The following is a 15,045-nucleotide window of genomic DNA, read 5'->3' on the forward strand; positions in this document are numbered from 1 at the left end:
GGACATATGGTAGACTTAGCTCTAAGCAACATTGGCTAGTTAGTCTGACGAAGAAACCTTTCCCTCCCAGAGCCAAACTATGTTGTTTACGTACATTTTTAAAATCTGATAATACGGGTTAAAGCAATAGTTCGATTTCCTGAGCTGTCATGTGACCTTTGTTGATAAAACAGCAATTACAGCAAATTTGTAAATCAACTGATTCTAATGCGAGAGCATTTTAACATGTGCAAGAGAAGATACGGAAACAGTTGATAAAGAACACATTGTCGGTGGCGGCAGCTAAAAATATTAGTAGCCGTCATCAGGAAACATTTTCTGGATTGTCTTATAATCATTAAAATACTGAGTCAGATTTTCCACATTCAGGGCGTTACTATTTGAAAGAATGAAAAACAAATAAAAAAAAAACAGCCCCGACTATAACGCTTGTCTGGTCGCTCACTCTAAATATTAGCCTATTTATGAAACATTTCACCTACCTACTGTTTGTTCGGTTCAATGTTGACCTGTGAAATTTGTGAACATTACACAATACAGAGGCCACAATCGATGCACGCACTGGTGATGCCGTGTTAGTGTGAGGCCGTTGAACTTTCAACACGTACATCAAACAAAGCAAAGATCTCTGGATTCTCCCACGTGGACAATGTCTCTCCCACATTCATGCCTCTCAGAGAGTCGTATGAGTGTAGCAGTAGCTATGATCAACAGCGCGCAGTACTGTGGAGGTATTGTATGAGCATCAATCAATTCTCCGCTATCTGTCCTCACTCTTTGAGGATTCGCTCAATCATTAACCTAATCTTCTTACCAAAAAACTCCCACTCAGTGTTTGCTTGAGAGCTCAATGATAAGCTATTTGAAGATGAATGTGGCGATGGGACAACCATTGACATCCACTTAATTGTTTGCTGATCGCTGTTCCCCTTTGATTCCTCAGGAGAAGATCAGGTGGAAACAGCAGAAGAAGTTGATTGTTTACCTTGAAATGTTGAATCGAAGGCTCCACGCCTCCATCATTGTTGTGTTTGCACTTCATTACAGTTAGCTGTTTATAGAAAAGGTCAACAGGGCAGTGAGATGAGACGTGCATTCCGGGTCAACACAGAGATGTATTTTTTTTCTGTAAAGAGACAACAAATATTTGTTTTATATTTTTGTTTAATTATGTTTTAAAGCCAAAAAGAACAGGAAGCCTGTCATTAATAGGGGGGCATCTCAGGTAACCCTAAACTCAACAGCTTCTTAACTTTAGGGATGAAATATTACAAGTTTGTGTTATCAAAACACTTGTAAAGACAGTCAAGAAATTAGCCCAGTGATTAATATGGGATATGGGACATACACTCCATATCTAAAGTTAACCGTTATACGCTTAGTTATCATGTCATTCTTAGCATGTATTAAATATAAATGAATGTGCAGAGAGACATCGCATAAATAGATGTCTGTGGAGAACTGTATTACTTTTCTGCCTGAAAACAGAGGTGGAGAACTGGACTGTCTGAGGTGTGCGATGAAACCCATCCTCTGTAGTTGTTGTTGCATTACTGAAGCTCCTCAAGACACTTGGGTTTAAAGTTTTCACAAAATGTTTTATTAGAAACAAAGATATTTGTGCTACCGTGAATTATTTAACATACATAAAACATTACAAAGCTACTACAGAAAAACACAAAAAAACAACAGGTCAGGCGTTCACAATATATACAAAATGTCAGACGAGCAAGTTTTTTATTTCTCTGTGTTTTGTTTCCAGTCTTTTAAAAAAAATCCAGGTGGACGCAGTATTTCTCAGAGCTGGTTCTCATCATCATCGTCGATGTCCAGCTCCTGTTCTGTGTCCTCAGAGTCTGTGTGGGACTGCAGGGGCGAGGATGCACACAAGCAGCCACTTTGAAGACCCTCTGAGCTCGCTGCAGTCGGTCTCCTCTCTGAACTAAGTGTCTCTGAAGAGTCCAGCCCTGCCTTCTGCACATGGCCGCTCTCCTCTTCCACCTCTCTCTTTGACCCGGTAGGATTCTCCTACAGACAACAGAGAGACTTTTTCAAATGTCTGTGTCACGGTTGTGGATCTCATATTCACATGACTGGCTCTTACCTGTTTAAGTCGACGCCATTTTGCTCGTCGATTCTGAAACCAGGTTTTTACCTAAAAAAAAAAGAAAAAAGAATTAGGACAATATATATTTGTTTAAAATTCATGTGATGTAGTATTTTTTTTGTGCAGTATTTCTTCCAACAATCAAACGTGATATATAATTATTATTATTATTTATTTCCTATTATTATTGTTATATTAAAAATATTAGCAATAATAAAGAATATTATTGCTGTTGTTGATTATTATTATACTCATTGTTATTATTATTCTATAGACATGTATTATAAAGTACAGGAGATAGGCGGATGCGGGGGTGGGATGTATTTTTCCAAAAAAGTTATGATCCTCACCTGTCTCTCACTGAGCTGCAACATTTTGGCCAGTCTCTTCCTCTCCGGGGGTGAAAGGTACTTCTGGGTCTCGAACTTTTTTTCCAGCTCAATTGTCTGATCGTTGGAAAATCGCACCTGCCCTCCTTTTCGTTTGTGGAGCGGACGCTGGATGAAGGGGCTCCACAGTAGGGGCTTACCTAAATATGAAACATACATTAAATACAAGATTTTTTTTCATTACACTCAACGACACAGGAGGCGCATAAGTTGATCCCAAGTAATGACTAAAATGAACAGTAAACACCATAAAAATAGTGATTTAAATCAATCAAATGATTGTGGCGTTGTGTTAAAAGGGAAGAAATTTGATGCAGAAAAAACAATTCGATTTTTAAATAAAGAATGACACGTTAATAAATCGATTGCAAAACCCCATACGAAAAGTATTAAGGGAATTTAAAAAAAAGCTTAAAGGGGGGGAGTAAAATAATACAAAACAATGTTGGCTATAAAAGTATAATAGACACAAATTACAATATTATCCTTTTTTCTGACTATTTCAAATTACGCCGCAATTCACACGAGTAAAAAAAAGATCCATGGTCTGCTCTCCTTCTGCCGCCAGGAAAGTCGTGACAAAGAAAAATCTCCGCCTCTTGTATTTCCTGCGAACGGAGATGAGCCAACCGGCTGTCGTGACAACTCTAATGTCTAAGCTCTGTCGTGTTTTAGGATTAAGAAAACGGTGTTGCAATGTTCATGAAAAATCGATCCTTTAGCGTCACAGACTACTGTACAGCCTTTATTAACAGTCAATTAAATAACATTTTTACAAAGGATTTATTTAAACTCAAATTGATTATTTGTATTGTTCATTTAATTTAATAATTGGTCAGAATTCAATGTGCTATTATTCTTTGATGTTTAAATTACAATAACCCCAAAACATATTTAAAAATATTTTTACATTGTAGTTAATCAATAAAATTAAATGTAGCATAAATCAAATTAAAACTGAACAGATTTTTCATCTCATGACATCGTGATCCCTGTTGCAATAGAACGACTGATTTTTCATATTCCGTGTAATCCTTATTTAAATAACATCGAGTTCAGACATTAAGTTCGTTTTAAATATAAACAAAAAAAAATCAAATATCTCAAATAAAATTTAAATTATTTTTAATTTGAGATCGCTTTTCGCACCGTTTGTACGTTGGCTCCTGGCGGGCCGTCAGTCGTCCCTCGTACGATTATAGTATTTAGAAACGTCGGGAACAGAAAAGTAAAAAAGGTTCTTGTTTTTATTTTATTTTAAATGTACGTTTTTTTTTATACAATATGAAATTAAAACAATGGCCATATAGCTTCAAAAAGCATGCTAAGAGAAGTGTATTTTACGTTTGTGTTTTCTAGATGATTTAAATCGTTATCGTATCGTTACTCACGAAAACAAAAAGCAAAGCGTTTACGGTGATTTTAACTATATATTAGTGGTGGATATATACAATTTCTTGATACAAGAACAAAATAAAAAGTAAAATGATGACGAGTTTACACTTAAATTGGACATCACAATGTTTCGTTGCGCATGCAGAAATATAATGACAAATATTCAATGTGATAATGAAAAAGGTTATTTAATCGCTAGTTAATAACTGCTCGGACTTAATTTTACATTAAAAGATTATATCAGAGGAACGTCATGGAGGGAGAGAATAGCTGTGGTCACTGTAAATTATCAATACAGTATATGCATCTTAAGATGAAAAAACCGAAGACTGTTTGTGCTGCGAGAGAGGGATGTCGCTTCTCTGTTTTCTTGATTTTTTTCTCCTCAGCAATCATAGCGGAAGTGAGCCACATCCTCGCGGGCCGCCACAGGAAGTGCAACAATAGGTGACAAACGGATCCCGAGCTATCAGAGGCCGAGTGTTTCCTGAATTTCTCTCTATTGAGGATGTCGATAAAATAATCTGCAGCATGCAGCGAGCTACCCAGGAAGCGCTTGGCCGGTGCTGGGGGATGTGAGTGGGGTCCCGGAAAAACCTTCAACAGTTTGGGAACAGATTTACTTGTGCAGGCTCGAAGCTTCCGGTAAGAACGGAAGATTGAACCAGTAGCATCATTGTTGTCAGGGAGGCGATAAACTGGGACTTGAAGCAGAACAAAAAATATTAATTATTATAATAAAAAAGATGAGAAATAATTTACTAGGCACAGAAAAACACACTGACAAGCCCCAGAATGTCAGACTATATATTTAAATGTTTATCTGAACTAAACAATTTAGAAATGGTGTTGTGGCGTGCATGCGTGTTTAGCCATACGAAAAAAAAAATCAAAGTGGAATGACAACGTTTACTATTTCCAACCTTTTTTTTAAATATGCCCTTTCGAAAGAAGAAAATGCAAAATAAAATATTGTCGATTTTCCTAGATTAAAACACAGAATTAACACTGTATAGTATGAACGAGCAGACGTATATCACGAAACCTAATTCTGTCTTAAATGTTTATATTCTGGCGGACCCGTTAAACACTGTTGTTTTTTTTTTTGTTGGAATATGCTTCGACCCGAACATGATCATGAATTAAGTGGGAACTAAATAACAATAATCCCAATTTTAAATTACAGTTATGAACTTTTCTGATTGAAAGGACACAAACACACACTCACGCACATTCTTGTATACTTCCGTTGAACAAATTAATTTCAAGAAAATATCAAACGTTTTACGTTAATCCTTTCTTCCAATATATTGTTTCCCTTAGTTTTTACTTTCATTTCTATCGTTTTTTTCACCCCGTATTTTGTATCCCTGTTGTCGATATTTTTGGATTATAAATATAATAATTTATTCATCAATGCTAGACAAATATTCAGCACCACTGGAAAAAAAAACAAGCTTTGTATAACTTCACATTTCTTCTAATCTCCTCATCTGAAACGTAAAAGAATACATATATTTCACTGAGCTGATTCATTAAATTAATTCAACTCGAATTGTTTTTTAATTTGTCAATACAATGTAGAAAACCCGCATATACTATAACCAGTGATACATTATTTGAATATTAAATATATTATATATTTCGTTTGTTATTCCTTTCCTCCGTTATTCATTTTCCTTCCTCTTTCATTATTAATATAATTTTGATTATTAGTGTTGAAGGGAGGTGCCCACCTGAAGACCCCAATGAAGCACTAAGGGATTCTACTATGTAGCTCAACTAATTGTTATTTATATTGTTTTTTGTAATAATTAAAAATAATAATAATTATATCTATTATAAGTTGTGGGTCATGAGCCACGCAGCTGGGGTTGTTTCCGAAAGACACGATCCAACAGACATTAATAGTTTACAGTGAAAAGTCACGAGATGTAAAAGTTCGAGTTGTACTCACCAAGTGGGTCGTGTCTGAGCAGCGCCTGCGCGTACTCTCCCATGGCTCGGCTGCTCTGCGGCGGGTGCAGCTGGTAGATGGAGCCCCCCAACACGCCATAGGGTCCGGCCAGAGCCGCCGCGTGATGGGACAGAACCGGGTGGAGGGGCGTGGGCTCGTACACCGAAGTTCGGTAAGGAGAGATGAAACTCGTGAAGGAAGAGTTCGGAGACGGAAGCAGCGGCGAGCAGAAGGAGGGAGATGGGGAGGCGGTTGTTGGGGTGCTGGTGCTGGATCGCCCCAGAATGTCCTCGATGTAGAAGGGAGTGGGCTGAGGGGGCTGCAGCGGGGTCGGCGCGTACAGAGGGACGCTCATGATAGAAGACCAGGGCAAGACTCTTTACTCCAGAACCATGTGAGAAAGTTGCGACCGAAACATGAGCCTCAGCTTCCACGCTTTGCCAGTGACCCCGGAGCAGTGCGTCAGGCGCGCAGAGAGTTCTGTGGGTTGTTATCAGCCGCAGCAGGAGGAGGAGAAGTTCTGCTTCCTGCAGGTGGGCAAAGTCTACTTCTGATTGGTCCGCTGGTGCCCCGGTCCACCGAAGACTCCAACTCAAACTAGAACCAGGTACCGCACGCGTTGCGTTTGCGATTTGTCACCAACATTGCAGAGGATTTACTAAGAAACGTGTTAAGAAAATCAACGGCAGATAAACAACACACGTCACCATGATGGTTCACTATTCAGGCGCCAATGACATTGAATATGTGTTGCTTTCTTTTATCACGATAAAGTGCAACCAAAATGATACATTTGAATAAAAAGGTAATTTGTATGTCGGTTTTGTCTCTTATAAACTACAATTTATTTATCAATTTGAATTCAAACTAAGTTATAGACATACAAAAGACGGATTTCGAGTAAAAAAAAAGATAAAGGAAATATTCTTTAACATAGAAATTAGATTATTTTTCTTCAATAATATTCGAATGAATGATCTTGACTTGGTACTTATAATTTGTATTACAAAAAATATGTCATATATAACATTTTTTAACTTTTAAAACAAATACATTTGTGTAAATTTGGCTCTACACATCAATTCAATTGCGTGGGTTTACTCTGGGTACTCCTGTTTCCTTCCACAGGCCAAAAACATACAGAGTTTGATTGGGAACTTGGGGAAATTGTCCGTAGGTATGAATGTATGAATGGTTGCATGTCTTTGTTTATGTTTCTCTCTAGATCGTATAAATCTTTCGCCTTTTACTAAAGATTTCTGTGGAGGTACAACATGAGTCTTTACTCATTTTTGGTGTGTGTTCCCCCACCCCAGCTTCTCCCATAAGGGAATACACAGTAGAAAATGAATGTAAACATTATCTTTGTACAATCATAGATTTGAATTGACAGCTAGGTAAAATGTAAACATCGCAATAGAGGGTGTGAGAAGTTCCTCGCTTCATGTTATCTCTGATGCATTAAGACACATTAACTGAGGAGTGATTAACTCAGGATCTCAGTGTTGAATTACCACTGATATGCTCATGAGACTAACTGCTGTGTAAATGTTGCTTCAATACATCAGTGACTGTGAATCAGTGGATGTTACGAGGTCACAAATGTGGTCCTTGATACATGCATTAATTAAACTTGTGTTAAGTATCTTACTAATGATCTTCTAACAGCTTTGTGTCCAAGGAATCTGATCAAAGGATTCTGAACAACAGATCAGGGGAGTCAACAGTGTGTATTCAGAAGCTCTCTGCTTTAGTTGAAGTGTAATAAAACTGATATTCTTTGAATCCATATTATTAGGGCAAGACAAGCCTGTAGTGACAGTGATATTAAGACTAATGAACACAACGTTCCCCCAATATTACTTAAAAAAGGTGCATTAAATTAGAATTAGTGATGAAAATATATTATATTAATGGATGAGACAGCAGTTTAGCCTTGTATAGGTTCATCTTAAGATTCTTCACTGACACACAGTTACTGATTTTGTGTTCAAACTAGCTATGAAAATAAAAAAAACACACACAAAAGTTAACAACAGAGCCAGGCAAGTTTGTACACAATTTAGGAAATAATTTGAAAGGCACAAGGTTTACAAACCAGATGTTCTCGAGGTAAACCTTGTAAGTGTGATTTTAAGAGATATGACATCATCATTGAGTGACCCGAGCCTGGAACACTCAGACGTACAAAGCCAAGAGAATTAAAAAAAAAACGTTGAGATGATAGCAAAATAAAATTAAAAATGAGAATAAAAAGCATGGATTGCTCAGTTACTGCAAGGACAAGACCACCAATTCTTTTGGACATTGAAACTCAGAAAAAGATTGTTTATGAGATCTTAGTATAAGGAGTATTCCAGGTTAACGCTTGTCTTGTAGCAGTGAAGTCTAAAACAATGACTGTAACCTAAACCTTATTGACCCAAAACATGTGTAGGAGAAGGAACACTTTAAATTATGATGTTTTGTTGCCCTTCATTTATTATCTAACATATTTTGAGTGCATGCAGAGGAGGCTAAGGAATATAGATCTTCACATCAAATGTTATAATTCATAAAGCTTGAATAATATATAATATGAACAGATTTATAAAACTAGATTACACATCAAATTAGACAATATTTCCCCAAATTCACAGCGAAATCTAATAAGATTTAAAAACATAAAATGTATAAAACATATTGTCAAGGATGTTCAAACAAAACTACTGAGAGACCACCACAGCCAGAATAGATCTCTGAGTTCTGGACCCCTGCTTAAACCTTCCAGAGTTTATTGAGATTATAAGCAGGAGAAGTAGTTTTTTGATCCAACAATCAGGGATTCTCTACTAGTTAGACTCTTCACACAAGACACTCAGTTTCAGCAAAAATACTGTCATGGTTAACTGTTTAAATCCTACAATTATCCACTTATTATAAAAATATTCAGCTTCATATAGACTATTTTGGTTAGTCCCTTTTAATAATTTCCTCATAAGGTATCCTGTCCACAGTCAGGAAGCTCATTGGTTATCACTGATAAATGGACTCACCTATCCAGCTCTGCTGTGAGATTATCAGGTCATGAAAGCGGACCGCTAACTAACTTTCCATCAGCTCCAATTTAGATAAAGTAGACTTGCAGGACAAACAGGGACATGAGCAGTCTTGGAGACATGAAAGACACCAGTGCACGGCTAATATTTGGACTTCGACAATGATTGCAGCGATCATTGATCCAGCGGGCTTCCTCTGGCGTCAGACTCCTGTCCCACACGATTGATGACAGCTGGCGCCATATATCTGCCACAACAGAGTCTGACTTGCTCCCAAATCTTCTGGACCACCTGGACAACTCTAACCTGCCTGAAGACCCCCTTTTAAGGGGACACTGCTCAACCAGGATGATTGGAAATAAAATAGCTAATAAATAACCGACATAACTGCCAGTCAGACCGCAGACGCATTCTGTTTGACTGCCTGGTCATGTGATGTTTCAACAGTTAGGCAAGGAAACCAAAGACATATGGTTACCACATAGCAGTTTAATTGCGAAAATGTTGCCACAATATTCCTCATTTGACACACGAGTACTTCCTTATAACATAACCATCACACATTCTGGCTTTTAAATATATGTTATCGACAACACTAAAGGATAAAAACATCTGAATGGTTTTAGTGTTTTATCTCCGTTAGATTGACACCTGCCATTTCATTTTTGCCACATTCTGCAGAAAATAAAGACTTTTGAAGCTGACCAGCTCTGGTGACGGAGACCTTCAACATTGAAGGTTCATCTTTTTTATCAGTGAAGCTCAGATGAAACGTAGAAGTTTATCTTTCTCTCCCTGCCACAATGTGTATGAGTTTGTGTGTTTTTATCTGCCACTCAATCACTCATTACTCCCCTACAACCACTACTGCACACATGATGACTTCCTCTGCTGACAGTGACCACTGCTATTTAAATGAGATTATTTTTGCAGCTCACTGTGGGAACTTGAATGTGCTTGAACAGTATGAACATTTGTTTTTATTTAGGAACAACTTTTGTTTATGTTTCAATTGTAGATGTTTATTTTTACTTTCAGCTTTCCAGTTCAGCCTGCATTTAAAAAAAGAAAGGATTTCTAATGAGTTAGGGGTTTGACAGTTGTATTATATTTTAACTGTAATGAATATCTCTTGTCATTAATCCTTGTTATAATATATAATAGAATAATCTGGTTTAATTCTAACTCATTTTTTCACCATGTCAGGCCGATACAGAGACCTTATGACTGTGGACGCTGCTTCGATCCGCCTGTCAAGTTCACACCAACTCATTTCCTCACTTGAATAAGACCCAGAGATATGTCAACTACTGTATCTAACCTTGACAGGACACTCACCTTAGTTTATATAGTAGCTTATCCTTCCAAATACCAAAAAGTTAATCCTTTTATAAAAAAAATTGTTTTTAAATATATGGAGTTCACATAAGAAAGAATGAAAAACACCCAATTGTTTTTTTTAGTTACTTTATTATTGTCCTGTTAACAGAAGGCAAATATAACACAAGCATGACTTTTTCCAGAGCTTTGAAATAAAATGTAAATAACAATGAGGTTATCAAAAATTATGAAACTCATCACATTTCAATAAAAAAAAAAAAATTGAAGTCCGATTCAGAGAATCAAAATGAAAAATGTGTTTTCACTACAACATTGTCAAAAAACAAGTTTCAACTTTCCAGATTAGGACGTTTTTCCGGATGAACACCATCGTCTTTCTCTTCTTTTCCTGTCGGAGCTTCACTCTCTGCAGTGACTGGACTGTTCTCAGAGCACGGCTGTAGAGTTCTCACGATATTCTCCATCGTCCACTGCTCCTCACGTAAGCAATGTTCCTCCAAGGTGAACTGGCCCTGCTTGGTCCGCGTCAGCTCTTTGACATGAGCACATGACGATAGAGCTTCAACAGAAATATCCTTCTTTAGTCACGTCAAAACACACATTACCAAACTGTTTCACCAGTTTTCTGTATCACACATACAACTGGATAAAGAATTATTCATAATCATTTTAAACATCACAAACATTAAAATTACAAAATTTAATGTATACAATAATTAAATTAATTACATTGAGGGAGTACAGAAAACTTGACTATGTGTTTAAGAATATAAAAAATGTTTTTGTTTATTGTAAATATGGCTAAAATTATAATTTAATTAACTTTTACCATAAGTGTACAATTTAAACGGTCAAAACAAGTATAACTCAGATTAACATATATATTTTTTGTCCAATTACAAAAATATACAACACAGTTTTAATTTACCAGTCATATAATATTTTTAATTTACCAGTCATATAATATACATTTTAAATGTATTTATCTAAACAAAGAGGATAAAAAAGCTAAACTTCTAGAGCTACACCTAAACGTGATCTGATCTTTGTCAAAATAGTTATATAAATGAAATGATCAACAAGAATGAGAGGGGTCAAACCTTTCCCAAGGTCGTCCACCAGGCTCCTGACATAAAACCCTCCTCCACATTCAATATCTGTAAAGAAGCATCAAAATATTTGAATTTCTGGAAAAATCATTGCCATAACAGAGACCAGACATCAGCACTGACCCAGAGTGAAGAGCGGAGGATTGAAGTCCTGCAGCGTCAGGCTGTAAACTTTGACCGGTCTGGCTGGTTTGGCTTCAACCTTCTGACCTTTCATCACCATGACGGACAAACGCTGACCATTTTGTTTTAGAGCAGAATAGCTGGAAAAGGGAGAAAACGGCGTTTTAATTACATCTAGTGGAGAATACGAGTACTACACTCCAATGTCAAAATGAGTTGCTGGGATAAGGAGAAAATATAGAATAAAGTAACACTCATACAAACAGATAAATGTGTATTTGATGGATTCTGAGATAGATCTTAAAAATAAAAAGAATAATAAAAAAATTAAAAAAAAGTGTTTATTTATTTTAAGTGGTTGCTCACAACTGATCCTGGACCAGATCTTGAATATCTGGTAAACATTGTAATGCTTTAAGTTAAGAGTCGCCCTACAGAGCATGACCATGTACTGTAATATAGTAAAATACAGGTATACTATATTCAAACAGACATGAGCTTCGTTTTCTTTCCAGTTTCATCTTATTTTAGATTTCGCAGTCAAATAAATTCCAAGGATCTTAGAGACAACATCTTTCACTTCACATTCTTATCCTTCTTATTCCGACTAGTCTTGACCGCAGCTGGACCTAACTCAAAAGGTCCAGAAAATTACCACAAAGGATTGTGTAACTTTAAAGATCTATTACTGGTGAAAACATTAGAATTGCATACTCACAGTGGAGGGGCTTGCATGATGTCACCAACAAAATCTTTTATCTTGTCCTCTAAATCCATTTTTGTTATGTGATCTGATGACAGAATAAATTGACTGATGCAGGTGAAATTATTTTCCTTTTTTTTCTCCTTTTACATTTGTCTTCTACAATCCTGTCCACCCAGCTTTAGCTATGCTGTGTACCTTTCTTAAAGGGCACCTAATGTGAAAACCCAACTCTCCTGACTTAACATATATAAATATTGAAGTCATCCTCTTCAAAATGCAGTAGGTCATTCATCATGACGTTGTTCCGTTTTAAAGTTATTACTTGATAAAGTTGTCTCCCGTCTGAAATCTCGCTAAACGAAATCACGGTTTAAATTAAACATTCTGAAGTCACTCTGGTGGAGGTGTCCTCCCCTAGAAGCCCTAAATCAGTTAAGTACCTACATGTTAATGGTGAAACAAAATAAATATTTATGTAAACATGGTGAGCTTTAATTCTGCCTTTAGGTGTTTTTGTAATGTGTAAATTAAGTTTTAGGGGTGAGTTTGAAATTTATGTACTTATTTTTATTCTAATAAATTCTTATTTATTACATTAATATTCACTGGGACTTTAATAGAGTATTTTATTTGATCAGATTGAGACTTGCATTAAATCAGAATTCTTAACACACTGGGATTTAAAGTTTTGATATTTTTTAGATCATGTGAAGTTGCTACAAAGCTTATACTTTGATAGTTTTTAAAATGAAATTTGTTCGAATGAAATGACCAACATTTGTCAATATTTTTTGCAAAATGTGTTGCACTTTGTTGCCGTTACCAAAATCTTTTTCCAGCACAACACTCCCTGATGCATCAAGTGTGTCTGTAGCTTTTCCCAGTTGGCCCACTGCAACATATTTCTGGGGGGGAAAAAAGAAAACTGCTGCAAAAAGTATTCAGTAGTACAGTATATTACTGTGAATACACTTACCTTAGAACCCGACAGCATCTTACCGAGCATTTTGGTGCCATTGCCAATACCAACAACTGCAAAACAGACAGAAAATGTATTTTTGTTTAATCAAAGTTACTAAACTTCTATATCATGTCAAGGTTCTGGATTTCTATCATAATAACACAGCAAAACATCAACAAATACTTGTAAAAGGTCACAAAAAAGATGGATCAAAACCTATCCCTCAACAATTTTTACAGTTAACATGCATACTTATGTTTTTTTTATTATTTGTGAATGAAGCCACAAATCCTTTTCATGCATTTACAAAAAAATCAGAGTAAATATGCTCACATTTAAAACCTGTTAAAACATGTACAAAGCAGTTCAAGTATGAGCGAAAAGTTAATTATGGGTCAGTAGTGAGACGACAGAGTGTCTGTGACACAAAGACAAGAAGCAGAGTACATGTAGGGAAGAATGGAGGCAAAGTTAGCAGGACAAGTCTCAGAGGGTTAGGGAACATTAAGGAGAGACATGAGACATGCAAGAATGAAAGAGAAATGAAGAAGAGCAAGACAATCAAGAAGGTCAATGGATGTGGTCAAGAAGGACATGTAGAGGACAAATAGGTTTGATGTGCAAATTGTGTCTAGGTGTTGCTGTTGCAATTTTAATTCCAATGTACTTTCATGTTAAAAAAAGGAAGAAATTGAAAGTCTTAAGATGAAATGACTTGGCCATAATACAAAATGGAAAAACAGCAGCAAGTCTTCTTACCAAGCACCCCACTGGCACTGCTGTCAAGCGTTCCTCCATGGCCAATCTTCAAACTTTGTTTACTCCTCTTCCGAGGGTTTGGATTTTTCTGTCCCGCTTCTAGAAAACAGGTGTAACACACAATTCACAGAGAACCTTAGCAGTAACCCCTTTATCCCGCCTCCGAACGTTACCTTTCAGTAAAGCTATTTTAAGAGTATTAAGAACATCAGCAGATGTTGGTCCTGTTTTTTTATAGATCGCAAACAGTCCATTTAAAGACTGTAGTTTAAATAAAGAATTAGTCACTGGCATAGCAGCGTTACTTGCAGCCATGCTTGTTTTGATTTTCTTATTCGTCACTGTACAGCCGGGAACTTTAAATCCAACACCGCCCCTAGTGGCCGAGATTCATAACAGCATGTCAAACAGTGTTAAGTTCAATGTCAAATAGTTGGAGCAGATTGATTTTTTTTTAAACTTTAGAGTAGAGATTGGACTGATATTAAATATGCCAGATGTGTAAAATAATGTGTCTCCCATAATATTTTCATCCAGCCAGTAGCTTGCACACAAACACGTTCTTCAAGAAAGGGAAGGACTTTTAGTTGTCTGTGCAAATTAAGTTACACAATCTTTTGTCTTTCTGCAACTCATGTCAGAGGTTGCCACAGCAAGTACACTTTGTTCATCTTAATCTATCTGTGTGACCTTTAGTCACACCTACACTCTTTATTATGATTGTCTTCTTCGACCATCTGGTATTTCCATTCATAACAGGTTCCCTGTTTTTATAAAACAGAGCATCATCCACTCTGCCACTTCTAACTGTATTGACAAACAACACTGAACAACACCCGCACTTGAAATCTGTGGGTTTACACTTTGTTCATCCACATGCATCACAGTATTATACTTGTGTTTGCTCATCTATTGCTTTATCACAAAATATAAATATATTGTTGTAATAAACAATAATCATGTTTTAAATATAAAAAGGAAAAGGTTATTTAATATGAATACAACATTTAGAACAGAGAAAAATATATTTTTCATTATTATTTAAATAATGCTGTTATTAATTTATTGTAAAAACTCCTAATAGAATAAACTTATTTCAATAACTTTTAATTATTGCAAGTAAATGTTTAATGATTAATGAAAATGATTGCATTCAATAA

The 15,045-nt window shown here is 36.2% G+C and overlaps 2 protein-coding genes and 1 non-coding gene across 3 annotated transcripts; 1 reads left to right on the forward strand and 2 right to left on the reverse strand.

Annotated features, from left to right (window-relative positions):
• Positions 1-1,596: 1,596 nt before the first annotated feature.
• hhex (hematopoietically expressed homeobox) lies at positions 1,597-6,346 on the reverse strand. Its single transcript, XM_087793503.1, has 4 exons — positions 5,849-6,346; positions 2,458-2,636; positions 2,105-2,155; positions 1,597-2,028 (listed from the first exon to the last, which is right to left on the reverse strand). The coding sequence occupies exons 1-4, from the start codon at positions 6,201-6,203 to the stop codon at positions 1,798-1,800; spliced, it is 816 nt and encodes a 271-aa protein (XP_087649629.1). The 5' UTR covers positions 6,204-6,346; the 3' UTR covers positions 1,597-1,797.
• Positions 6,347-7,053: 707 nt separating this feature from the next.
• On the forward strand, positions 7,054-7,163 carry LOC148078166 (U5 spliceosomal RNA). The gene has a single exon (XR_015711690.1). It is a non-coding gene; the product is annotated as a U5 spliceosomal RNA (small nuclear RNA).
• Positions 7,164-10,383: 3,220 nt separating this feature from the next.
• On the reverse strand, positions 10,384-14,206 carry trub1 (TruB pseudouridine (psi) synthase family member 1). The gene is made up of 8 exons (XM_087793505.1): positions 14,059-14,206; positions 13,886-13,984; positions 13,142-13,197; positions 12,989-13,070; positions 12,178-12,250; positions 11,460-11,599; positions 11,328-11,384; positions 10,384-10,786 (listed from the first exon to the last, which is right to left on the reverse strand). Exons 1-8 carry the CDS (start codon positions 14,198-14,200, stop codon positions 10,557-10,559), a joined length of 879 nt encoding a protein of 292 aa, XP_087649631.1. The 5' UTR covers positions 14,201-14,206; the 3' UTR covers positions 10,384-10,556.
• Between the last annotated feature and the right edge of the window lie 839 nt (positions 14,207-15,045).

The sequence above is a fragment of the Callionymus lyra genome, chromosome 6 (assembly GCF_982586985.1).
Source record: "Callionymus lyra chromosome 6, fCalLyr1.hap1.1, whole genome shotgun sequence".
NCBI classification, from domain to species: Eukaryota; Metazoa; Chordata; class Actinopteri; order Syngnathiformes; family Callionymidae; genus Callionymus; species Callionymus lyra.

Bases quoted from the DNA above. Each gene is read 5' to 3' on its own strand.
- hhex (XM_087793503.1), bottom strand. From the start codon at position 6,203: ATGAGCGTCCCTCTGTACGCGCCGACCCCGCTGCAGCCCCCTCAGCCC. The intron at 2,637-5,848 runs GTGAGTACAACT...TTTCATATTTAG, and splicing joins GCTCAGACACGACCCACTTG to GTAAGCCCCTACTGTGGAGC. The intron at 2,156-2,457 runs GTGAGGATCATA...TTTTTTTTTTAG, and splicing joins TGCAGCTCAGTGAGAGACAG to GTAAAAACCTGGTTTCAGAA.
- trub1 (XM_087793505.1), bottom strand. From the start codon at position 14,200: ATGGCTGCAAGTAACGCTGCTATGCCAGTGACTAATTCTTTATTTAAA. The intron at 12,251-12,988 runs GTAACGGCAACA...TTCTGTCATCAG, and splicing joins TGTGCTGGAAAAAGATTTTG to ATCACATAACAAAAATGGAT. The intron at 11,600-12,177 runs GTGAGTATGCAA...TCCCTTTTCCAG, and splicing joins ATCATGCAAGCCCCTCCACT to CTATTCTGCTCTAAAACAAA.